The sequence below is a fragment of the Bombyx mandarina genome, chromosome 01 (assembly GCF_030267445.1).
Source record: "Bombyx mandarina strain Sakado chromosome 01, ASM3026744v2".
Taxonomy (NCBI): Eukaryota; Metazoa; Arthropoda; class Insecta; order Lepidoptera; family Bombycidae; genus Bombyx; species Bombyx mandarina.
In genome coordinates, this window is record NC_143208.1 from 11,705,416 (window position 1) to 11,731,730 (window position 26,315).

General features: G+C 41.4%; 1 protein-coding gene across 1 annotated transcript in view; it reads left to right on the forward strand.

Moving 5' to 3' along the window:
• The first annotated feature begins 1,559 nt into the window (after nucleotides 1-1,559).
• The window catches only part of DUBAI (Deubiquitinating apoptotic inhibitor), a 44,041-nt gene continuing 19,285 nt past the window's right edge, over nucleotides 1,560-26,315 (forward strand). Inside the window, exons 1-5 of the mRNA XM_028179700.2 lie at nucleotides 1,560-2,034; nucleotides 23,633-23,790; nucleotides 24,428-24,571; nucleotides 25,125-25,348; nucleotides 25,908-26,066. Coding sequence (XP_028035501.2) covers nucleotides 23,637-23,790; nucleotides 24,428-24,571; nucleotides 25,125-25,348; nucleotides 25,908-26,066 — 681 coding nt within the window. The 5' untranslated portion in view covers nucleotides 1,560-2,034; nucleotides 23,633-23,636. The remainder of the gene's footprint in view (nucleotides 2,035-23,632; nucleotides 23,791-24,427; nucleotides 24,572-25,124; nucleotides 25,349-25,907; nucleotides 26,067-26,315) is intronic.

The window sequence follows — 26,315 nt, forward strand, 5'->3', positions numbered from 1 at the left end:
GTTTTTGTCAGTATATAGTGGTTTTACTTTCCAATTTAGAAAGTGCAAAGAAGACATATATATACAGCCAAATCTTTTATAAAATAGGCAGGGTGCAGTGCGCAGTTGAAGTAGTTGATGTTTTGACTAATTTTGAGTAATTTGTCATTGCTAGTCTGGATGTTTATTTTTAATTATGTTTGCTAAAATAGAGTCTTGAAGTAAGTGGCTTTTATCAGACACCCAAAATTATAATACTTTCACTACAAAAAATCCACCCACTATTAGTGATTGAGGGCTTGTTAGCCCACTCGAATAGATACCTATTTCTGCCGTGAAATAGTAATGCGTTTCGGTTTGAAATGTGGCACAGCCGTTGTACTGTAAAACTGAAACATATAACTAACTCATGTCTCAAGGTGGGTGACTGCATTTACGTTTTGATGTCTATGGCCTCCGGTAACCACTTACACAGGGTGGGCCATGAGCTTATCCACTTATTTAAGCAATAAACAAAATATTGCTTTTTAATTTTGTAATAATGTGAGTTTTTATAAGTAAACTTTTCCGATTCCTATCTTAGGCCTATTTCTGGTGATGTCTCAGTTCTGTTCATGAATATCCTTTAATACTGAACGCTATTTTGAGTTATAATTAAAAAACGAAGTGATCATAACTTTCCATATTTTTGAGAGTCGGTCCATAGTCGATCGTGTTAAGATTATGCGACATTTAATTTCGTCCTCTGAGCCATCACTGTTAGTCACAAGTGAACCTAGGTAAGTTTAAGATGACACGATCTCACACTATTTTCATTGTCTCTGTCCAGCAGAAACTTGTTGTTCAGGGTAGGGTCAACGGTAAAGGACTTCGTGGATGAAGCCCCATGCGTTGAACTAATCAAGTGAAATTGTTTACCAGAACCCCACTTTACGAGTGCGGCTGTCAAGGCTTTAACAGACAAGGATTCCACATGACTACTACTACTCTGCCAAGAGTAACCGACTATGATGAGGATGATGATGAACCATAACTTACATCTTAATATAGTATGATCCATGAAAGACCACTTCATTGTGATTGAAATATAGATCCTGTTATAGTTTTAAAATGATCTAAAAGAAAAATGTTATTATTCGCTAAAAATTGCTACTCGAAACATAATGTAAAAAGAAAATATTAATATAATATAATATTAATATTATCACAAAACATTATAAAAACATTTTGACGTCTCTAAATAATTGTTTATTAGTGTATTTACAAAACTGAAACCCATTATTATTATTTTAGTCTACTTCATTTAAAAATTACTGAATTGATCATTGAATTTGGTTCATCATCATCATCATCATCATCAGCCTTTATCTGTCCACTGCTGGACATAGGCCTTCCCCAATGCTTTCCACATATTTTTGGTTAATAAAAAAGAATTGTGCATTGTTATTACAATACACAACTTAAAGTATATTTTAAAAAATCATATCTAGTTTTGTCTTTCAGACACATTACGTCTGTGCCTTTCAAATACCTATTATTGCGTATTGGGATAAGTTAAACTTTAAAGGCCAGAGACGTAATAAAAATATGTTATCTGTCTGCCTGTGGGCATTGTGTGAAAGAATTTAGATTTATTAATTTCAATTCACCATAAACCGAAATTAAATTCATCTCGAAATCTGGATTACAGCATATGTTCTTTGTTAAAATTTATTATTTGCAGTGCAATATATGTTTTACAACTAAATTTATGTAACAAAAAAGCGCTTAATGAAAATCGCATTATAATTAAGTACGTTCATTGATACATAATCAAAGTAGTTCGTAGGGAACTAGGGAAGTTATTGAAGACTTTGTTGACGAAATGATATGTGTCTATAATCAGTCACGAATTGAAAAAATTCGAAATTTTAACCAGGTTGTGCTATAACTATGCAATAGTTTGCCTTTAATCACGTATTCTAAAGGAAAGGTGGATAAGACAATGCATTGTAGTTACGTCGATGAGAAGTGTGAATTCCCCGAAGTGATTTTTTGACATCGACATACACGACGGTGAGTACCTACCTATACTTCGAACTTGAATTCAGTCGGAAGTTTTCAGACGTAGTCATGAAAAGTGCGTTAAAATATCTGTTCATCTTTCATAATATTATGTCTACCATACATTTCCTTATCTGACAGTCAGATCTGGGGTCATTCATTTCAGCCTATGAATTTTGATGTAAATGAAGGTTCAATTATCTGTTGACAACAAAAGATATATTTTTGGAGAGCTCTATTTGGTATTTTTCTTACTATAGTTAGCATAAATTTCATGATTGTACTGTACATGAAACAATACATTATTATGCATTTGAAATGTTGAGATTAAGGTAATGTTTTTTGTTTCTTTGATATGTTTAAAATACCTTATTTATCAATATGTAATGAGAGTATAGAGGCATACTCATGAATATAGTGCTGGTTCTGGTTTTTTGCTTTGAATGGACAGAAAAGTTATGTCTGGTGTTATCAAAGTGTTTAAATACTGAACCACTTTGACACCACAATTGGAATGCAGCTGTTTACCATGGATCAGGCAGAAGTCTTTGTTGAAACAGACTGCTTAGAAAGCAGTTCGAAATCGTCATTAAGTATATTAAAAATTCTTAAAATTCATATATCTCATAAGAATTGTGAGATAATGGAAAAAAGAGACCGCAGTAGCTTGTTTTTGTATTCTTGATATAGCTTGATTTTGTATTGTTGTATGTAGTAAAACTACTTCTTTGTGAATTGGCTAATTAATTTTATACAGTGGTTTAGAAAGAAAGAAGAAAGAAAGAAAGAAAGAAATCATTTATTCGCTAAGCATAGTGAAAATGAGTTACTACATAAGTTAAAAGCAGCATGTATGCTTTGTCATTATTTGACATACGAATTTTAGTGCAGTGCAAGATATTATAATATTATATAATTTACCATTCATTCATCCATAATTCAACTAATAATTAAAAAATCCATTTATTTTCAATGTTGTCCCTAAGAAAATCATTTATGTGATAATAATTTTCACTAATAAGATTCTCGTTTAGTTTTTTCTTAAAATGAAAATAGTCTAGATCTCTTAATTTCTTTGGTCGTTTATTAAATATCCTAACGCTAATACCTAGTATACTATTAGTCTTTAATGTAGTTTTGGATTTTGGGAAACATAGCTTATCGTCGCATTGATTTCTATTTGCCACATTTGACATCTTGGTGAATCTATTAGGACAAGTTTTAACAAAAAATTCAACTTCGTATATATACATAGAAAAGGAAGGGTAAAAATTCTATGCTTTGCAAAATATGGCTTGCGACTGTCGGCTATTGCCAATCCAAACATTAAACACCTTTTTTGTGCCTTAAAAACTTGATCTTTTTGTGTTGAGTTTCCCCAGAAAATTATTCCATATCTAAGACAGGATTCAACTACACCACGATATGCAGTTAGTATGGCGTCTGTGCTTAAAATGGAGGACAATTTAAAGAGTGCATAGGCCGAGGAGCTGACACATTTACACAGACCGTCTGTATGAGATTTCCATTGGATTGGATTGTTGTCAATTTTTACACCGAGAAAATTTACATTTTCTGTTTCATATATATGTTTGTTATTATTATAAACGGTTAAATTTATATATTTATTTCTTTGGTAAAAGTGCTTTGTCTAAATTAATTGTTAAATTATTTTTATCAAGCCAAGATATTATTGAATGAAGAGTACTATTAATATCATGTTTATATAAAATGTCATTTCTACAACTAATAGTTATGGTGCTGTCGTCTGCAAAACGGTCGTAGTGTGGTCAATTGAATTTGGAAAATCATTAATGTAAATTATAAATAAAAGAGGCCCAAGTACGCTTCCTTGCGGAACACCGTATGTAATCTTACGTTTGTTAGATTTAAATTTAAGTTCTGTTTTTTTTACAAAATCTATGCTACTAATTTCAGTGTATTGTATTCGATCTTTTAAATAAGACTCCAGTAAGTTTAATATATTTTCTCGCATCCTGCAGTATTCTAATTTACTTAACAGTACGTTAAAATCGACATCATCGAAAGTTTGAGTCATATCGCAAAAAAGAGCAGTGATGTAGTTACCTTTGCCCATGTTACATGTAATAATGTTCAAAAAGTAAAAAATTGCCATATTTATATTTTTACTTTCACGAAATCCTTTCTGGTTTTCAAGGAGAACATATTTTTCAAGAAAATCATATGTTTCTTTGTACAAAAGAAAACAGGTAGCAAAGCCACTGGTCTATAAAACTCCATTAGCTCTCTATTTTCTTTTTTAAAAAGTGGTTTCAGTAGTTTTAAGTTTTGTAGGAAATATGCCTGCACTGATACACAGGTTAGTTATATAACAGATGTAGGGACTAATCAGCTCAGCCACTGAATTTAATACTTTTGTGCCTGTTTCGTCATAACCAAAACTAATATATTTTTTTTTTTTATGATTATAAAATCTAATGGCGTACTAGGTGATATAAATATTGAGTTATTTAACTTTGGAACGAACTGTAACACATTATTTCCTAAATTCGTAGATGGTACTACTTTATCAATATAATAATTGTCAAAATACTTTGCTATGGCTTGTCGATTCGTCACAAGTTTGTTTCCTACTTTAATCATGCTGAAAAAGTTTTCTGGCTTATAATTTTTAGACTGGTTTATTAGTTGCCAAGTGGTTTTTGATTTATTAACAGAGTTATTTATATTAAATGATGTTTGTGCTTTCTGTGTAAGTTTTATGATTTTCTTTAATCTTTTAGAGTATTGCTTTAGATAGTTTTTATTTATTAAAGAAGGGTTATGTCTATACAACCAAACAAGTTTTCTTTTCTCTTTTACACATTGTTTTATACCATGTGATATCCACTTAGCCTTTTTGTGTAACCGAATAAATATTTGTTTTTTCCGGAAAACAAAGGTCATTAAAGAGTTTGAAAATCTCAAGAAAATTATCATAGGCCTTCTTCAGATCATCAGTACTGTACATTTCAGTAAAAGAGTAGTTAATTAAGCGATCACGGAATTACATGGATTTACATGGTTATGTTTTTTCCCCTGCTTAATTTTTTGTGATAATTTTAATGTTGTCACATATAGCATGTCATGGGGTGGTCTCAAATAAGGATTTTTAGGTATTTAGGCTGTTTACAATGTTCTAATTAGATTGTATTACTATTTCCACATATAAATTGATAATGTTTGAAATTTTTAATTGTAATATGATAAAAAGAAAGATTGAGATGACAGCAGTCACAGGTGATTAATATTGTGAAGATAAGACTCCTAACAGTCACAATCTGAATTATTATATTATCCAATAATGATCTTTTCTAAAAATAAATAGAATATGGTCTGTCATTGCATAAAGACATTAACTCCTGCATAAACTGCAGTTTTAGGGGTTATATTGTGTGTGTGTAACTTCTATTGCAGAATTCTTTACAAAGTACAACATTGATCACACTCAGAGCCCACTATGCTAGAAGCCAATGATAGTCCTTTGAGATAGAACTATTAACATTCATATAGTATCTTATTAATATTAAAGGGATAATATTTCATGTCATAGTCTGCTCACAGCATTATAGATTTCATGCTGGCAACAAGTACCTTGTATAACAGACTTCACTGGGTATTAATTATACATCATTCATTAAAAATCGAGAGAGAGAACTTATTTTGAGAAAGTTGAAATTATTATCTTCTAGCAGCCAAATCATTGTGCTAATGTTCAAGAATTTAAATGGATAATCTGCAGTAATAGCTGCAGTAAAGAATATATGTACATATATTTAAAGGTTTCAAAAAGGTTGAATTTTAGATTTTGTCCACAGTGACAAATATTACACTTACAAATATTATGCTTACAGCAAGAAATACCAAGTCAGGTTATTGACACACGTTAATAAATTAGCGTTGGATCTAAGAGGCACAGGAACAGTGCAGTTCACTAGACTAAGGAGACACAGTATATCTAGATACATTAGAGAATAGATATTAAATCCGAACAAAAACAGTTTCACTGTAAAAAATTGCGCCAAGTCCACGTTTATAAAACTCATCTCAATAACATTTGCACTTTACAAAAAAAAGAAGACTTCAATAGCTTTCATTCTCTACAAAAATATGTGAAATACAAAAAAATACCAAGAAACCGTCATAAAGATGAAAAAATAAAAAAAAAATTGTTGAAAATTTAAAAATAAAAAAATAAAAATTTTATCGTACTTGGCGCGCGTCATTGAGTACCCCAAAATTTTCAGGATAAATGAACATCCTTTCAATGTTTAGAAATTTATAAGTAGGTCAACCTATGAAATGCATAAATGTAATTAATGAATTATTATTTCATAATAAGTTTTACAAAAGTTAAGTAAAATCGACATCTCATACGTATGTTATTTGAATTTTTTTCATTTCCCACTCATCTTTTATGATTTGAACTAAACACCCTCTCGTGTTCGCTTATACAAATACAAACTACTTACGAGTCGATACGTATGTATACGTTGGCTTCAAAACATTTGAAAAAATTCTCAAAGATGTTTTTCAAAGGGTAGAAAAGAATAATAAAGTTTCAGCTGAATCTAAAGGGGTCGAACGCAAAAGTGGTCGATTTGGCATATAATAGCCCATAGGTATATAGTGAGAGCTGTTGAAAATTACCGTAGTTCTGTCTCAATTTCTCATAAAACGCTAACAAGAGCGAAAAAGACAACCTGGGTAACTTTTTCAGCTTTCACTGTATATTAAAGCAAAATGGTTTTTTTCTCGGGTTGAAATTCTTCCGAAAAATTTTGGGGTACTCAATGACGCGCGCCAAGTACGATAAAATTTTTATTTTTTTATTTTTAAATTTTCAACAATTTTTTTTTTATTTTTTCATCTTTATGACGGTTTCTTGGTATTTTTTTGTATTTCACATATTTTTGTAGAGAATGAAAGCTATTGAAGTCTTCTTTTTTTTGTAAAGTGCAAATGTTATTGAGATGAGTTTTATAAACGTGGACTTGGCGCAATTTTTTACAGTGAAACTGTTTTTGTTCGGATTTCATATCTTTTTGTTAAGTATTATTTTTTGCTCATTTATTACTTAATAAAAATAAATTAATTATAGTCACTCAGCTTAAAAGCTAATGAAACGCTCAATTAATTAGTGTTTTAATGTTAGGTGCCCGACTGGCATGAGACTCTCGGGTTGTCAGTTCCGGTATCGACCGGGGACGCGTGTATTCCGCTTCAAAGTCTGGCGCGCACTAATTGGGGGTGCGAATGATGCAACAGATGCGCGGGCGCGGGTAGCGCGGGGTGGGTCGTCGCGGCACGGACCTGAGTCACATTCTCTTTGGCTGCTGTTGCCCCGCGAAACGGAACGCTGCGTTACATACTCCCCCTCCAAGTTGGGAACGCGTCCCGAGTCCAACTTGGGACTGTTAGTCTGAAGACGCGGCCTTCCTCTCTGCCTCTTTGGCATAATTGGATCCGTACTTGAATTTGACGGAGAGTGGGTTAAATCCGCGGTGCGATACTTGCCGATGACATTGTTTGACAAGTCTGCTATGAAGTACGTTGTAGGACTAACTATCTTTACTACGCGATACGGGCCATCCCGTCGTGGCATGAACTTACGTGTTACACCCCTAGACGCATAAGCAAGCCATAACGAAGGAAATACTCTTCCAGTAGGACTCGGGAGCAAGCCACGGCGGTGGCATCAACAAGTGCGTAGAGTTCTACCCATCTTGTAGCTACATCCTCTACCAGGAGTACCCATCGCTCCCCCTGCTCTCCTTCTGGCAGTGGCCCGAACAAATCGATTGCGAGAACCTCTCCTCGCTGTTGAAGCACAGGAGTGAGCCTATACGGCGGTACCGATATAGGCGGATGATCACCGGTATCAATGTGGTGCTCGGCGTAAAGGGTTGGGGCTCCCCCCACCCTAAAGATGTCTCCATTCTGCTGCAATAAATGTGATAGCTGCTGCCGTTCATCGGAGCCAAGCATAGAACCCTTATCATCACGCAGGAAGTCAGCAGTAGAAGCAAACATGCATGGCTTAGGGCACTCATATTCAATTGGATAGGTAACCCGTTTTCCCGAAAAATGCCAAGTAGATGAAGCAAAGTCAAGCACAATACCTGCCGCCACCAAAAAATCCATGCCAAGCAAAGTTTCATTATTTTGAGCATCTGGAAAAACAGTAAATTCAAGGGTTACTGACCTTTCGGGACTTATCCTTACTTCTAGAGTAGTGAGCAAAACTCGGCGGGTGCGCGCGGAACCGTCTGCAAGCCTCACCCGACGCCTGGTTTCCTCACACGGATGGTTATGCTTTAACAGAAATTCATAAAGCAACGCACCGGCAACGCTACTCTTAGCTCCCGTATCCAACAAAGCATTACCTCGTATACCTAAAATTTGAACACTTAAAATTGGTCTTAACCTTACCTGGTGCTCAGTAGTTACTCTGGGCAACACTTTTCACATTAGAATTAATCGTCGAAAAATGTCCGACGTTTTCCATGGTCACCCTATTTTCGTTCATCATGGTCACCCTATCGCGGCCACTTGGTACCTCGGAATAACTATGTTTTGGTTCGGTATCACTCGAGTAACGCATCAGGGGCCTATTCCTAGAACTAATATTATTGTTTATATTATGATTAAGTCTAGAATAATTTTGAAGTCTAACCTTGTTATCAGTACCGAAAAAGCGCGGAGGAAGAATCGCCTTAAAATCGGTAGGATAATAATTATTTTCATTATCAACAAAACATTGTTTACGATTATTAATATAAATGGACGACTTTACGGTGTTTGAAGTGCAAGCTGTATGCAACGAGCTGTCGCGATGAATAGATTTCACTGAACTTGACAGCTGTGTATTTACTTTACCAATAGGTAAATCGGATGTGACTGATCGGGTCCGTGCAGCGTCGACGGCGTAATAACTTGCGTTACACTTTGTACACTGAGACGGAGTAACACCTTTGGTACCACACCCGTAACACGAGGATACAGCTTGCGTATTTTCGTTGTCGAATTTCGTTTTTGACGCTAATTTTAAACACTCATCACGAATATGTCCGTACTTTTTGCAATAAACATAGAACAGTCTTTTAACAATCGACGTAGATGATACATTATCAGTGTTCGTGTAGCGAGGCGCGGGGACTCGAACGGTGCTCGGCGCAGCGCTGTCGTCGCGTGGCGGGCCGCCAGCGGCGCCCGAGTTGAATATTTTCCGCGGCGTCATCCGCGCGTATGTATGCTGCGAAGTCGAAGCACCGGCGGGAACTTCGCCTACGGTACTACCCGATGAACGTGGCGTCGCTCGCTGAGGATGATGAATAAATTCAGGCGGACTGGTCTCGTAGATGGAGTCCTCGATATGGCGCGTTTTCTTTAATAACGTGTCGTATGAAGTTATTTCGTCTCTTCTTAATCTTTTACGAACACGACGGTGTAGAAGGCCGTAAAGCATATCAATTTGAACTTTCTCACTAAGGTCACCAGGTGGGAGTCGAGCTAGTAGGGCTCGTGCTCTGGCAACGAAGATCTCCGTCTTCTCTCTTTGTCCTTGCGACATTTTGAAGAGCTCTAAGTAGACTGGATGGGGCGGTCTGCAATCACCGAAAGCGCTTCGTAACGATGATAAAGCGTCGTCCCAGGAAGTGATGCTAGCTTTAACGCCTTGCCACCACACGGCTGCATTTCCGGTTAGTAACATCGAGAGTCCTCGTAACGCGATGGCGTGTCCTACGTCAGCACAATCTTTGTATGATTCGACCGCGTCAAGGAAACCGTCGAGTGAGTCGCCGGGCGCTCCGCTGAACCGCGCCGTGCATGACGCGAAGTTCCCAGAATGGTGAGCGGGCGTCGAGGAAGGCGGCGATGTCGGCTCCGACGTCGGTGTTGCTGATGATTCGAGTTGAGTTTTATGCTCAAAAACTCGGTCGAGTAGGCGTTCGAATGCTGCCATTTGACTTTCTTGTAATGACGCCATGTTGTTTGCGGTAAATGTTGGCGTCGGTCCCGCGGTTGAACCAATTTCTTCTTCAACGTCTTGAAAATCGGATTGACGCCGTGATTGACGACGAGTACGTGTCGTAATTACGTAGATTCACTCCGAAATACTTTTTTTTTTTTTTCCTACCTAAGCTGAGAGCCTTGAGAGGCTATATCAGCGTAACCCTAACTTTAGTAGGTGAGCTCACGGGGCTCAAACCTGACGATGTTGCTAACACGAACCCTAGCAAGAGTCGTGCTTCGCAGAATCTACCACCGGATCGGAAACGCGACCCACTGAGAAGATCCGGCGAGAAACTCAGTGGGCTGTGTCTGAGAGTTAATTTACTCGTCGAGCCCTTCGTCGCAAGCGACGGGTTCGACGAGAACGGTGACCGGTGCTTGAATTACCTAAAAGCACCGTTAGTGGATCGGGTGGATCCGAGATGACGTGTTTTGGGCGACGTCGACTGCTTTCCATTCTGTCCGCAGGATCGGGAATGTAGTTACCGGCGGCCACGATGAGAGGGTTCTCGTGTCGTGCCGCTTTATCGAAGTGGCGCATGGACGCCGACTGCAGATACTTACTGATGGACTCTAAGTCCAGGTCGTCATGGAGGTCGACGTTCCTGACGAACCACGGGGCTCCGACGGCTATCCTGCAAAAACGGGATTGAATAATTTGGAATGATTTCAAGTGTATGCGGGCCGCGTGAGCGAACACTACACTTGCATAGGTCATGACGGGGCGTATGCAAGTTTTGTAGAGTGTCACCTTATTTCTAAGGGACATTTTACTTCGCCTACATATCATCGGGTAGAGACGTCCTAGAATGAAGGCGGCACGGTCGCGTACCGTCTTAATGTGGGGGCGGAATGTCATCCTACTGTCGAGGGTGACGCCTAAATATTTGACCTTCGAGGCCCACGGTATGGGCTGGTCGAACATCATGATTGGGCGAACGGCGGGGGCGGGGGTGTTGACGCGCCTAGTCGGGAGAGGGATGCTCAGCGTGGTGTTCGGAGGGCGACCCCTTTTGAAGAGCACCGCTGTGCTTTTCGTGGGGTTGATGTCGATGCGCCACTTCCGGAACCACTGTCCCATGGTGGTAGCTGCAGTCTGAAGTCGTCGATGAAGCAACGCCTTCTTCCTACACGAGTAGTAGATGGCGGTGTCATCGGCGAAGAGCGCCAGATGGGTCTCCGGAGACCGGGGTATATCGTTGATATACAAACTGAATAGTAACGGGGAGAGGGCGGAGCCTTGCGGGACTCCGGCTGTGACGTGACGGGGCCGGGAACGCGTTCCCTCGACTCGATATCGGAACGAACGGTTCGACAAGTAGTCTCGTATGATGAGCACGAGTCTGTCTGGCACTCCCATGTTATACAGTTTGTATATCAAACCGTTGTGCCAGACTTTGTCGAACGCCTTCGCTATATCGAAGAAGAGGGCTCCTGTCGGAATGGGTTTCCGCCTGTTCAGCCCTAGTAAGATGTGCTCCGTGAGGCGGTGCACTTGATGGACGCACGAGTGTCTGGCGCGGAATCCAAACTGCTCGTCTATCAGAATTTTGTTCGCGGATACAAAGTCCCAGAGGCGTTTACGAAGGAGCCGTTCGTATAATTTGCCTATCGCCGGGAGGAGACTGATGGGGCGGTAACTCGCGGTTTCGTTATTCGGTTTGCCCGGCTTGTGTATGCCGATAACGTCCGCTTCTTTCCACGCCGCGGGAAAGATGCAGTTCGTCATAGCAGCATTTAATATCGTGGCCAACATCGTTATCAGTTGGGCTGGTAACAGTTTTAGCGCGCGGTTGCGGATGCCGTCGGAGCCGGGAGCTTTCCGTGGTTGTAGGCTATCGATCGCCTCCTTAACCTCGGAAGTGGTAATGGGGGTAACGCGTCCGAGGGCGGCAGGGAAGCTCTGCGCTCGACCTCCCTGTCGACGAACTCGGTGTGTTCGGGGTCCGCGTGTTGAGTGCTGGTGGTGCACTGTTCTTGCAGTGCATCGGCCAGCAACTCTGCCTTGTCATCGTCATCGTAAGCCGGTGGTTGGCCTGAGGGGCGTACGAGAGGCGGCATAGTGGCTATAGTTTCGGACTTGAGGGTCCTAGCTAGTCGCCAGTATGCTTGGTGAGTGGGCGCGAGTTCTTCTAAATAACTATCCCAGTTTTCGTTTCGGGCGTCGCTTAAGCGGGATTTGACCTCCCGCTGTAAGCGACGCATCCGAGTCCGGTTTGAATCCGTGGGATATCGATCGTAGGCCCGGATTGCCGCGTTCCTAACTCTTACGAGGTCCCTAAGATCGGGGGAAAGTCTGATGCGGTGGAAGCAGTCCTCCACATCGACTTGCTTAGAAGATCTTATGATCGCCGTCGAGACGTGATCAGTGAAGATGTTTATGGATTCGACGGTATCCTCGGGGGATGGAGTTGAATCCGGGCCGCAAGGGAGGATTGGTGGAGCGGTGTCAGCTAAGCACGTGCCCAGCTTCTTCCAATCCACCATGGTCCTCATATCTGGTTCTCGGTTGACTGGGCGACCGAGCTGCATTACGACAGGTCGGTGGTCTGAGTCGAGTTCTGACATTGCCTCGATGGAGCGTAAGCGCAGAGTTACGTTTCTCAGCAGTGCCAGATCTATTGTGCTCGGACGACGCGCGGCGTTGTACGGATAGCACGTGGGGGTCGGGGGGTTGAATATTTCGAATGTGAGGTCGTCTATGAACGCGTCGAGACGCCTACCGTTCACATTCGTGCGATGGCAGTTCCACCTAGTGTGGTGGCAATTTAAATCGCCTGCCAGGATGACCGCGTCCCCCATACCGAGCAGTGTCTCGAGGTCACTGCTCAGGAGGGGTTTGTCAGGGGGGAGATAGACGGATGCGATGACGATCGGCTGGTGTCCCGTCAGCGCGATGCGGCACACTGACGCCTCGATATGTAAGAGCGAGGGAGTATCGAGAGGGACGCAGTGCAGGGCCCTCCTATAGTAAATGACAGTCCCGCCCTTGCGGGTGGAGAGTCTGTCATTCCTAACCATGACGTAATTCGCGACTTTGGGGTCGCGACGCGAGGGCTTTAGGAAGGTCTCCTGCACCAGAAGGATGTCGATGAGATTATCGCGGAGAAACTCATATACTTGATCGCGCTGACGCGCGAGTCCGTTAGCATTATAAAATGCTAACTTTAAGGAACGCGGTTTTTCCCTACCGTTGTTCGCCATTGGTTACCGGTATTTAACCCAGCGTACGCTGGACGGACTCGATGACGTCCATATGGTCGAACGTCGCGTGTAGGCGGTCTTCGGCCGTGACCGCCCTGCGCATGGCGTCGGCGAACGAGCGCATGCGATCTATATTTATCGCGGCGATGTAATCACGCACGATTGAAAAGTCGTTAACGGCTGGCCGGGCGGGGCCGGGGCGAGGCGCGGGACCGGGCGCGGGGGCGGGGCGCGGCGCGAGCAGGGGCTGGGGTGCCGGTGGTTTCCCTGCCAGCGTGAGCGGCAGCGGTTTTGCCCACGCGGAGACGGTGGGCACCGGTGCCGGCACGAAGGCAGGCTTCGGCGCACGGGGCGCCGAAGTCTTTGGGCCGACGGTTTTTGGAGGCGCGTTGGCCAGACGCTTCCGCGGGGCCTTGGGGCATCCGCGGTAGTTGGCTGTGTGGCCCTGCTTTTGGCAGAGCACACAGCTCGGAGGTTCGGTCGCGGTCTCTTTGACCCGCGAACAGTCGGCTGTCGCGTGGTCACCGAGGCACTTTACGCACCGCGGACGCGCGTGGCAGTTGCGCGCGGAGTGGCCGTACAGCTGGCAGCGGTGGCACTGCCCGGGAGTGCCTTTTCTATATGGGGCCTCGACGGTGACCCCGGATAAGCCGCAAACGGTGCGGAGGCTTGAGGCAATTCGTTTGCCTTCGGCGGTTGGTTCTAACGCGACGAGAACCATATTATACGCGAATTTGTCGCGCCCGCTGTGCATTCGGTGCACGCTTACAATCGGGTACGCCTGCCCGATGAGGTCCTCCTTGACCAGCTCGACGTCGAGCTCCTTAGGTACTCCGCGTATTACTACGCGGAGCTCGCGATCCTCCTGGAGCGCATAAGTGTGGAAGCTTATGCGCTCCTTTCGGAGGTGGGCTGTCAGCGCCCTGTGATCGTCCGGTGAGGCCGTTTTTATCTGTATGCCGTGCGCGATGTTACGCGCATGGACGACGTTAACGTTTTGTGCCTTACAGGCACGGGATACGCGATCCCACGCGGTCTTATCTTGTAAAATTACCGGCGGCGGCGCGGGAATTTTGCGGACGGACGCGGGTTGGGGTCGCGGCGACGGGGTTGCGCGGCGAGGGGAGTCGGGTGAGACCACGACTTTTGGCCGCGACGCGTTTGCGGCCTTGGATTGTTTTGGCGCCGCGGACGGTTCCACGGCGCGGGCGCGTTTCTTTCCGCGCTTGACGGTTTGGAACCCATCGGAGGTTCCGGGTTCGGGGCTGGCGGCCGACTCGAACTCCATTTCCGACTCGGAGTCGGAGCCGGAGCTCGATGCGCATGACGCGATCGACGCGGGCGCGGGGGTGGGGGGCGACATCGGCGAGTCGCGGAGTACCGGCGCGGGAGGCGACAGCGGAGAGTCTCGGATTATCGCGGCGGCGGCGGACGAATCGTCGGGGTTCGATGCTAGCGTGGCCTTGTAGGCCTCAAAACGGGACATGATGTCCGGGCATATTTGTTGTACGAATTGCGCGAATAGCGCGCTGTTCGCGTTATTCATGGTTGTTCTGTGCCCGGGGGGGGCGTCCCCGGGACTTAAGGCACACTCGCCGAAAGGCGAGTCCCCTGAGTAGGAGTTCACCCCTTGTGCTTTACCAGCAACAAAGGGGGGGAGTGCCTTTGCCGTGAAAACGGCAGTTGGCTGGGGATTGGGGTGGAGTTTGGAAGGTGGGGACCCCACTGGGTTGTGAGTGCCACAACAAGCGGTGATCGCAGCGGGGTTTTTAGTCTTTAAAAAGACTGTTTTGCTCGCCGAATAATATAAATAAATTTAATAATATGAGATGAGTGAAATGATAGTGAAGTTGGCGTTTCGAATGCACAACTCAAGTACAAACTGTTTTCACAACTCAAGGTCGCGACGCCAGCGACAGCGCGTCAAGAATGCACAACAATGCCGCGATCGGTGCGACAACGACAATGTTGGACAACTCGAGACTCACGTTCGCGACGGCAGCGACAATAATTTGCAAAAACGCGTCCGGACCGAACGGCGATGCAATCGGAACTCCCGAAATACTAGTTAAAGGGCCCGCGCTTGGGCTGCCAGTTTAATGTTAGGTGCCCGACTGGCATGAGACTCGGTTTGTCAGTTCCGGTATCGACCGGGGACGCGTGTATTCCGCTTCAAAGTCTGGCGCGCACTAATTGGGGGTGCGAATGATGCAACAGATGCGTGGGCGCGGGTAGCGCGGGGTGAGTCTTCGCGGCACGGACCTGAGTCACATTCCCTTTGGCTGCTGTTGCCCCGCGAAACGGAACGCTGCGTTACAGTGTAATAATAATCAACATCAACTTTTACAAATTTAAACCGAATTAAATTTTGTTTCAAATGTGAAGGGTAGATGACGCTGTTCTTAATTATTTCAGAATTTAAAATTAAAATCTGAAAGCCTTGAAACATCAATCCGCATAAATGTAATTTAAAAACTACAGTAAGAGGCTTAAATAAAAAGCTGAACTTAACTCAGCCTTAATTAGAATTTTCTTCGGAATTCAGTAGTAAAGTTCAAGTTATTTTGATGAAATCAAAACCGAAATATTCATAGCATCTTAAACAATCACCTACGAATAAATATTAGTTATTATATTATTTATTATTCGTAGACAATCACAACGGTTTTATAGTTTTGGGAAGGGATTTTTTGTAACGCCATCTCGTATAGTATTTCGGTATTACATTACAAAACAAAATTGTTTCTCCAACAGTAACAACAGTACTTGCTTCGGCAGTACTTAAACTAAAATACTAACAGTAACAACATTAACGTTATTTTATGTATAAACCGTTCAATAAGAACTGCAAACTATCCCCTTGAAGCTACAGTTTATGTAGGAATAATGACTTTTTGGCGGGAACGCGAGGTGTGAAGTTGTGTGATTTGTTTTAATTTGTCTATTTAGTGTTTCTTCGGGTTTAAATGTGTAATAATAGTGGTTTATTAACTGTTTAATATCTGTGAAAGTGCACAAATGTGGGAAAATGAAACAAAGCCGCTGTACGTAACTTCTCGGTTTCCTCCAAAAAGTCCACTGAGATCTTAGTAAATGACCACCACCATTTTACTGAGATTATATTTCATTCCATATCATCTCATCTCATTTCATTTCATCCCATTTGATTAATGTCTCAAATTAATCATCTTCATTTCATTTCACTCCATAATATCATTTTTCATAAAAATATGAATATAAATTAAAATAAGACATGACTTAAAGGTCTCAGTTACCAGGTCATAAAATCCATTACAAATAGGAATAATTCCAGCGCCCTGGCGGCCGTAGATTACCATTCTCGAATATTTATAGTCTGTGGCATGTCACTTTTAACATCGAAAAAAGTCAGGATCGAAATTTTTGAGCGAGCCATATTTTGTGGTGATAAAATTAATAATTTCAAGTAGATTAATTGTTGTAATTGATATAACTAGTTAATATTAGTAAAATAAAGTTGTGAGTGATTGATATAATATACAATTTAGGAACCAGAAGTACCGTAGAATTAAATAAAATTTCGCAACCTCAAAAAACTGTTCTGCTCACAGTAAACACAGTCGGTAGTCTGGCGCTCCGTTTACAACGGGATTTTTGAACGGAACTTGGCGCCAGATTCTACCGAATCTGTGGATCTTACAATAAAAGATGAGGATGTCACTGGGCATCTGACTCTGTTTATATCATTAATAAGATGAAAATCAGCCAAAGGAATAGATCATTGTTAATTGAAGCGGATTGCTATGTGACAAAAAAATAAAATAGAAAAAAAAGTGACACATATTAAGCGAGCAAACTGAGCTGGTGCTGTAACCAATAAAGTGTGCTGTATAATATATAACCGAAAAAGCAAGTCAGTAGAAGCATTGGCAGGATAGGGCCTAATTTAATCATTATAAATATATATAACTCAAAGGCCTTTCTAGATTTGCCTGGTCATGTGGCCGAGTACGTCCAAAACCAGGAGGGGTTCGATTTGCGAATAGCTACCTGTTGCTGTGTTGTGGCTGCTATTAGGGAATATATCTACTATCGTGTGGGAATCCGAACCCGCTTAGAAGATCCGGTCAGAAACTCAGTGGGGTGAAGTTATGCGCTAGGTTTCGCTACGAAATCGTCTTATGAGTTCAACAAGTAGGTTTACCAGAGTCTATGCCTGATCTTAGTGTTACAGCGGCAAGTGTCTGCTTGCGAGCAATTCCCTGGTGGATACCAAGCAAGTAAATAACGCGTAATGGCAAACGAACCCTTATCGAGTATTGGTAAGATCACGTTCATTTGTCCTGTGGGCAATTACTTCACGCTTAATGTCATCAGAACACTGATTTAGTAATGTGAGCACAGACTCCATGGTGATGTAACCATATATAGTTTGTATATCGGGAAGTAGCGAAGAATACTTCTTCGTATGTATTACGTTGTTTACTGTGAAGCGTTGATTATCAGCGCGCTTGGTAATATGACGAAGAGGAAGCAGTGCAGTAGTAGATGTCGAACATAATGCGATATCTGTATTGGGTGTAGCGGTTGAAGTAAATGTAATGATGCACAGCGGCACAGTCGTGCGGAAAATGAATCTGTGCGCCCCTGGTTCGAATCTGAGTGGGACTGGTCAAAACATTGTCGCAATAAAGTTTAGTGTTTTGAATTACACACTCTTTAGGTTGAATCGGAATTACAAGCCAAAACTCTCTGTTTTATACTAAAACTAGCGACCCGCCCTCGCTTCGCTTCGGAAACATTAAAACACACATGAAACCAAAAATAAATAAAAAAAAGTAGCCTATGTTCATCAGGGACAATGTCGGCTTCTAATGGAAAAAGAATTTTTCAAATCGGTCCAGTAGTTTCGGAGCCTATTCGAAACAAACAAACAAACAAATCTTTCCTCTTTATAATATTAGTATAGATATAGATAATTAACATAACTGATTTCTGTTAAGGTTTTAAAAGCGATTATCAAGATTTCTTGAAGACACAAGTTTGCGCGTTCACTGCGAAGAAGGACCCCTTTGTCATTTCGCCGCAATTCCAAGGAGTATCCCTGCAACCTTCCGCGCGAGTATCGGGATACTTGGGGTCGACATTTCGAGCGATGTCCAATTTCGGTGTCATTTCGAAGGCAAAGCCAAGCTGGCGTTCAAAATGCTGGGAGTCCTCAACAGAGCGAAGCGGTATTTCACGCCTGGACAAAGACTTTTGCTTTATAAAGCACAAGTCCGGCCTCGCGTGGAGTACTGCTTCCATCTCTGGGCCGGGGCTCCCAAATACCAGCTTCTTCCATTTGACTCCATACAGAAGAGGGCCGTTCCGATCGTCGAAAATCCCATTCTCACGGATCGTTTGGAATCTCTGGGTCTGCGGAGGGACTTCGGTTCCCTCTGTATTTTGTACCGTATGTTCCATGGGGAGTGCTCTGAGGAATTGTTCCAGATGATACCGTCATCTCGTTTTTACCATCGCACCGCCCGCCACCGGAGTAGAGTTCATCCATACTACCTGGAGCTACTGCGGTCATCCACAGTGCGTTTCCAGAGGTCTTTTTTCCACGTACCATCCGCCTATGGAATGAGCTCCCCTCCACGGTGTTTCCCGAACGCTATGACATGCCCTTCTTCAGCGGCTCGGTTCTGCCCCTGGCTGGCATTGCTGAAGTCCATGGGTGACGGTAACCACTCACCATCGGGTGGGCCGCGTGCTCATCTGCCTACAAGGGCAATAAAAAAAAAATTCATTAATTTGAAAGTTCGAAATTTAAAAGTGTATCCACTGAATACACATAATATTAATATTTGATAATATTTGAAAGTATTATTTTTAACTATTCCCTGCTATAATTGTGTATTGCAGTTGGAATTTATCAGAAGCTACATTCAACATATGAATGTTTTTCTACATTACTATTCGAATTACTAATAATTGATTCCACCTCAGATCAGGTCAGGTGACAACCTCAGGTAGAAATAGGATAATGATTTTCTAAGTCTGCACTGCACAGCTGATCGATTGACGACATATTTTGATAGATAGATTTTTGTGATAGTTTAATAACCCCTGTGACTATTTCAAAACTAAAAGGTGATAAGGTATTTTGCTTTAATGTATTATATTGAACTTAATTATGTAAAAAGAGACAACAGATGTCTTAATTTAATAGAATTATTGGTATCGGGCTGCATACTATCATATCCATCCATCCATCCACAATCCATACACCCTGTCATATCCATTAGTTTTAAAAATAATATTGCTTTAAAGTACTCTATTTATTTGAGCGTATATATATAATATTATATAAGAAAAACATCTGAGTTAATTAAAATTCTTGATTATTTATAACTTCATTGTATGAATATAATGTTTTAAAAGGAATATGCTTCAGAATGAAATTTGTTTGAAAATTAAAACAGTTGTACTGATTTATTGGCGACCAATAATAATATCGATGCTATGTAACTCTAGGAAATGGTAAAGGAATCATTACTTGAATGAAAATAAAGTTTAAATTAGTGTGTACCAATCGTAAGTAACATTTGATTGTTGGGGTTCGCAAGTGGACCGTTCTTGATTGTTCGTAAATTGTACTTATCAGTTGCAAATTTTATTTTTAGTGTTTGTTCTTACTCGATTGATTGATTACATTTTTCAGTACGTTTTTTTTATGTGTCAGATTTTGTAGAATGAGCAAAATCGCGTTCCCTGAGCATTATACCGTAGTGCGATCGCCAATTAGTATTTACGTGCAGGGATGGAGGCTTGTATTTGTAAGTTCACATGGGTAGGTATCAGTTTCTTACCTACTTACTTTTGCCTCGAGGCAGTCGTGCCTCGATTTAGACCACACAACAGAGAAAACTTAAGACCAGGTCGATTGTAACCTGCTCACCGAAATTAGCATTTAAAAACCCCTTTTTGGTCGTCGGTATTGTAGTGCATCTACCATCAAGCGGTATTTAATTTTATTTACAATTTGCAATAGACTCTCCTATGCTTCCGCCTTTATGCAAACTTTCAAATTAAACGCTTTGTACAGCTCTAAAGCAGTATAGGTATTGATTGAAAATGCCATTGAATATCAGGATACAAATTATATTTCACGCAATCGACCAGGTGCGGATGTTTTTTTTTTTTTTTTTTTTTTTTTCCACAGGAGAAAATCCCGCCGGATCCCCACCCGCGCGGCAGGTGGGGTATGTGGGAGTTGAACCTCACTAAAAACTCCTGCCGCTCACAACCGGCGCCCTACCTCGGACCGGGCCGGAGCCCAGTCGGGGCTATTGAAACGGCGGGACAGGGTTGACGCAGAGCACATTACATCCATCCCACCGTCCCACGGACGCCGGACCGGCGGCCGCCAGCGACACGACCACCGGTTCCCTCGTTCAGCGGGCCGAGAGCCCGCTTTGATGGCGCCGCGTTACACCTTCCCCCAGAGCGGTCGGGGGAACGCGGTCTACCATCACCCGGCTTCCTATTGCGGGTGAGCGTGCAGAGCACGCCACGCCACGTCTGGGTCCCTCCCCGCACAAAACGGGTGGGACCCCTAGCTCTTAGGGGGCCAGGTCACGGATACGACCCCGGTCCCGACCCCCTGCTCGGCGGCGGCGGGTTTCTGCGTAGTGAAGAGAGCTTTCCCTCACTCGCCCCGCCGCCTCCTTCTGCGAGATGGTGCACTCGCAGAAGTCGAGCATAGCCTTCCATGACTCATCGCTGCCAAGCATCGACGCCACGACGCCAGGCAGCGACAAGTCAGGTCCTATCTTTGCGACCAGGACACGGCGCTGCACCTCCCAAGCGGGGCAGACAGCGAGCGTATGCTCCGCCGTGTCCAGGTCGTGTCCACAATGGTGACACCTCGTCGTCGGCTCAGCCCCTATCCGGCGCAGGTACTTCCCGAAGCATCCGTGCCCGGTCAGCACCTGCACCAGAAAAACTGAACAAGCAGTTGCGGAATAGTCTTCTCAGTTCAAACGTTGGGAGTAATCTTGGAACTACTCTAAAACAGAAAGGTTCCTGTTATCTAATTTTACTTTTGATGGTGTTAAAATCCTATGTGGGCGGGTACGGTAAACCTTGTAATTTGCATAATGTCGACTTTGGAAAATATTGTGAAAATTTGTATTCCCTATCACAAAAATAGCGTTGATCCGATCGCAGCGCTGTCGGATTTTGGATTATCCGGATATGTAATCCAGAACTCAAAGTAGATATATGAAATCGAGTCGGTGTGCAAGGTCTATTTATAGTGATTCCGAACAAAATGGTTTTTTCCCCCTACGTAATCGTTCGTAGCCTAAGGGGCTAACTGCTCACGGACCGGTGGATGAGCTCACGGGCTCAACCTAACAGAGAGGTGTTAACTCTGACCCTAGCAAGAGCAGTGCTTTTCTGAATTTACAACAGATCAGAATCGCAACCCACTGAGAAGATCCGACGAGAAACTGGTACTAAATGGTTTTTTTTTTCATTTTTACTGTCGTTGTCTATGGACATGAATACGGCCTACTCAATGGCAAGTAGTCGCCGTCGCTCATGGACATCAACAAAGCCAGCCTGAGTACTGTAATTTCAATGAACTAGCAAGTTCTTTACTTTTTTAATTATATAAATTTCGTTTTGTACAAAAGTCAATACAACGACGCTTCTATCGTTGATGTAATTTTCTGTTATTGACTGCCTGGAGGAGATCGCTTATAGTGATAAGTCAACCGTTTTATTTACTCTGTTCTATTGTTATTGAATATTGTTTATCGAGTAAATAAATAATTAAACCCCAAAAATAACTATTTAATGTTGAAAATTTGAAGTAATGTATTAGTCAGCCAGCGACATTACTAGATCGATTTCGGAATAAATAGTAATCCACATTGATATTAATATATTTCTCTGGAGCAGGATAGAAACATTATTTCAATAGTTTAGTATATATTACATAATGTCAGGTCTGTTTTTTTTTAAATTTAAAAACAATAAATTCACTTATTATTACGTGCTAGTGCGAACGGTTTCTTTTCACATCGCGGATCAATGGGTTTTTGTTAAGTCCTAAAAAAATTTGATACTTTCAAGTGTACGCAATGTCATACTTTTGAGCTTAGGTACAATATGTGAATTCAGTTTTGATGGAAATCACAATGTTTTGTATGAATAACTTTACATTGATGGGTCTAATTTGGATAACACAGTCTTGTTCTTGACTGTTGTTTCTGCATTACCGATTTGTAAATTTTTGAAAGTTTTCAGTTTAACACGGGCATCGGTACACCGTGAACGTTAAATTCAAACGACTTGGGTTACGGTTTTTCTTTACGATAATGTGCAAAATAGTGTCGATTTTGATTGAAACAAAACATTTGGTGGTTTCTTTTATAAAGTCTCATCTTTGTTTCCGTAAAAAAAAAACAAAGAAAATTCCCATTTGTTATCTGCGTAATCGGAGGTAAGATGCAAGATCCTGCTGACAAAATATGACTGTGGAAATTTAAAGGAAGACGAAAAATCGCATGCACATCTGTTGAACTTTATAAAATCGGTGCCGGGATATTTAAATACATAAATTATTATTAATAATAATTCGTGGATATTTTAGTTAACCATATAAATAATTAATGATCCATAAAATGTTCTAGATCGCGTCTTTTTTAATTGTTCTGTCCTTTGTACTTGAAACGAAAGATCATTGAACAGAATCGTTTTGACGTATTGCCGCGCTGTTATTTCAAATTCGTGTGACATTTCGCATCGACGCAACGTCTGTGATGCGGCCTTTGGTTAGATAATAAATAAAGCTAGAACATCGTCACACATCTAAACTCTGTTTCTGCTCTTAGAGATTAGTTTATCGCGCGCCGAAAGCTTGGCAAATGTTTTGTCCGTATTTGATTTCATGTTTCCTGACTAATCTAAGGTTACACCGATGGCCTGTACTATGGGATCGCGGCTTCGATACGGGGCATGTACAACTTTATTTTATTCCAAGTGTTTCGGGAAGTGTTCATACATTCTGGTCCTCCTCAGTGCACTAAAGGCTATTAAAAAATGTTAGGCCTGTGTTTTTTTAACATCATCATCATCACTTTACATATGAATTACACATATACACTGGTGGATCAATTGGCGTGCGTAAGATTCTCAAAAAGTCGAAAATGACCCGATTGACTATTTTTTTGTTTTGCCCCCTAAAACCTTTTGGTTTGGTTTAAAAAAAGAAAATTGAATATGTTTTTATTATGGAAATTGCCTATTCGAATTACTCTCAATATACTTACGAAGTCATTGAATATTTATACGAATTAAGGGTGAATTAAACTTTATTTAATTTATATTTCAGCAAAATGGCGGTTAAAAAACGTGAACTCGTTCAAGACAACTGCCAGCTGGATTTGAAAGCGCTGGCGCAGTACATCCAGATGATGAATGATCAACCCAACTACCTCCCGCAAGCCCTGGACTTGATTAAGAACTGTCAAGATATTGTTAAATGCCTCAGTAAGTCTTAATTAACTGGTATTTCATTTAAAATTGATAATGATTTGGTATTGAAATTCGTTCGGAACATATATGTAATATCACAATAAGTAATTGAAACTTATCTATATATTAATACGTGAAGCAAAAACTTTGTACCCCTTTTTACGAAAATTGCGCGGACGGAGGAGTATGAAATTTCCCACACTTATATAGAATACAGAGAAGGAGTGCACAATGCTAATATTTTTTAAAATTAATTATGCATAAACCATACATTAAATCAATATAAAAAACATTACACACACTACCATGTATTTGACACACACACATACATATAACTATACTCTTTGTTTATTGTCCATTGTCAAACTTTTGTTTAAAGTCTGTGGTCTAATTCTGAGTAGATTAATATTGTTTGTTTTTAATGTTATTTATCTATAGTGTAAGTTTTTGCAAAATTTGTCATTATATTAGAAATATAAATAGTTTTTGAAAATAGAACCATAATAATGTTTAAACATACAATTTCAATTAACATTATAGTCGAATATCGACTACTGCGGGACCACTAGTTAATAATAAATTTGTGATCGTAAATTATTACGAACAATAACTATAAAACGTGTTTCATTATATAGTTTTGTTTTCGTTATAGCTCTTGCTACGGGAAACGAATGGAATCTACTGCAGTCAATTGAAGAGTTCTTTTTGCGCGTTGTTAACCACGTCCATTGCACTTTGCGTCACGAAATCGTAACAGCCGTACTCGACAAACTGTATTCGTTTATATCGGACCCGAGTGAGTTTTTTTTTATATAACGTTTTATATATTATTATGATATTTTTGAACTGAATTTTCAGTACGGTAAAATCCGTTGAGTCTGTAAATGTTTGAAATGCTCTCGTTAGTTGACTAGAGATCTTATGCGCAAATCCTTCGAGCCGTAAACATTGGGACAAGTATCAGATTTTTTTTTAATTTTAATTGAAAGTAAGACATATATATTGTGAAGCTTAGCGTTTAACTGTTTGATTATCGGCAAGATAATAAAAATTATTTAACACGTTCACTGCGTTTTGCGGTTTAATATGCTCCACGCGTGAATCTCCCCTGGCACGGCAGTCGAAATCGCGCTCTTTCGCTCGACGCGAGAGGCGACTATGTCCACAGTTCTATAGTTATGGGTATATTCAAAGAGGCCTGTCAGATCTCATATGCTCTGTAAATAAGTCCAATCGTTCCTCAAAAAGCCTCATACCCACTGACTCTCCCTCAGAAATGGCCCCGCAGTCAATGTGTTAAAATAAAAACACTTAGGTTATTGTTAAGTTTGTATTGTGTTTATTTTTAGAAAGCCACATTGGACCTCAGACGTCTGTCGTGTTAGTTGTGCTCGATGGCTTAGACGACGCGGCCACAATGTCGAACGCACGTTGGCTGGTCCAACAAGGCGAATCCGGACCGGACGGCGCTGGATTGAGGGCTGCTCTATCAGTCCTCTATTGTTGGATGCACAGCTGGCAAGGAACACCTTTGCTCGGCGACTGGGTCATGGCGTACATAAAAGCTTTGGAGGTAAAAAAATAAATAACACAATAACTTATCTTAAATCTTAATACTTACGGTAGGCAGCGGCTTGGCTCTGTCCCTGGCATTGCTGAAGTCCATGGGCGACGGTAACCGCTCACCATCCCGTGGGCCGTAGGCTCGTATGCCTACAAGGGCAATAAAAAAAAAGAAACTTGGAAAATAATTTCTGTGCTTATGATCGTGTTCCGTATGATCTACGCGAGCGCGATGAAAGGTTATTGTCGTAGTGCTTACGACGTGTCACAGATAGCTTCGGTAATTAAATGTATTTGATAGATTTACAATAATAAATACAAATAATACTTTTAGCCTGCTGGCTTAGACTAAATAATAGCATTAAACTAGTCGACATAGAGACTGGACATTTGTTTCTTCGGAGGTTTTTAGAGGTGAACTAAGAAGGGAGTTTAAGGAGTTAATGGTAAGGTATTTTAGTTCGAAAATTAATTTGCAAGGTTCGGTAAATTCTGATGAAAGTTTTTAAAAGTCATGATGCCTATTACGTTTTTTAACACTCTTATAAGATTGTTTTTTTTTCTTGCAGGAAAATGAAAAATTCGAAATATTACTTGATGTCTCTCTCGAGAACCTAGAGAAGTTATTCTTGGCTTTGGGTGAACCCGGAACTTTACGGACTTCGGAAGCGGACGTTGTCATTCACATCTTGGCGTCGTTACGAGAACAGCAAGAGGCTCTTGATAAGGTACTTAATAATAGTTTCGTCGTCGTGGCCTAAAGGATAAGACGTCCTAAGACGTACCTACCTCACTATATGTACATTTTTAATCTATACGAATATATAAATCAATACAGTGGTTTTTACGGATGTTCCGTTATAACTACTGAACCATGCATCCGACTGACTTGAAACTTAATATCCATGTAGAAAATACATGTACTTAATGGATAGGCTAATATTTATATGAGTGTTGGACGACTCCCTACACCAGTT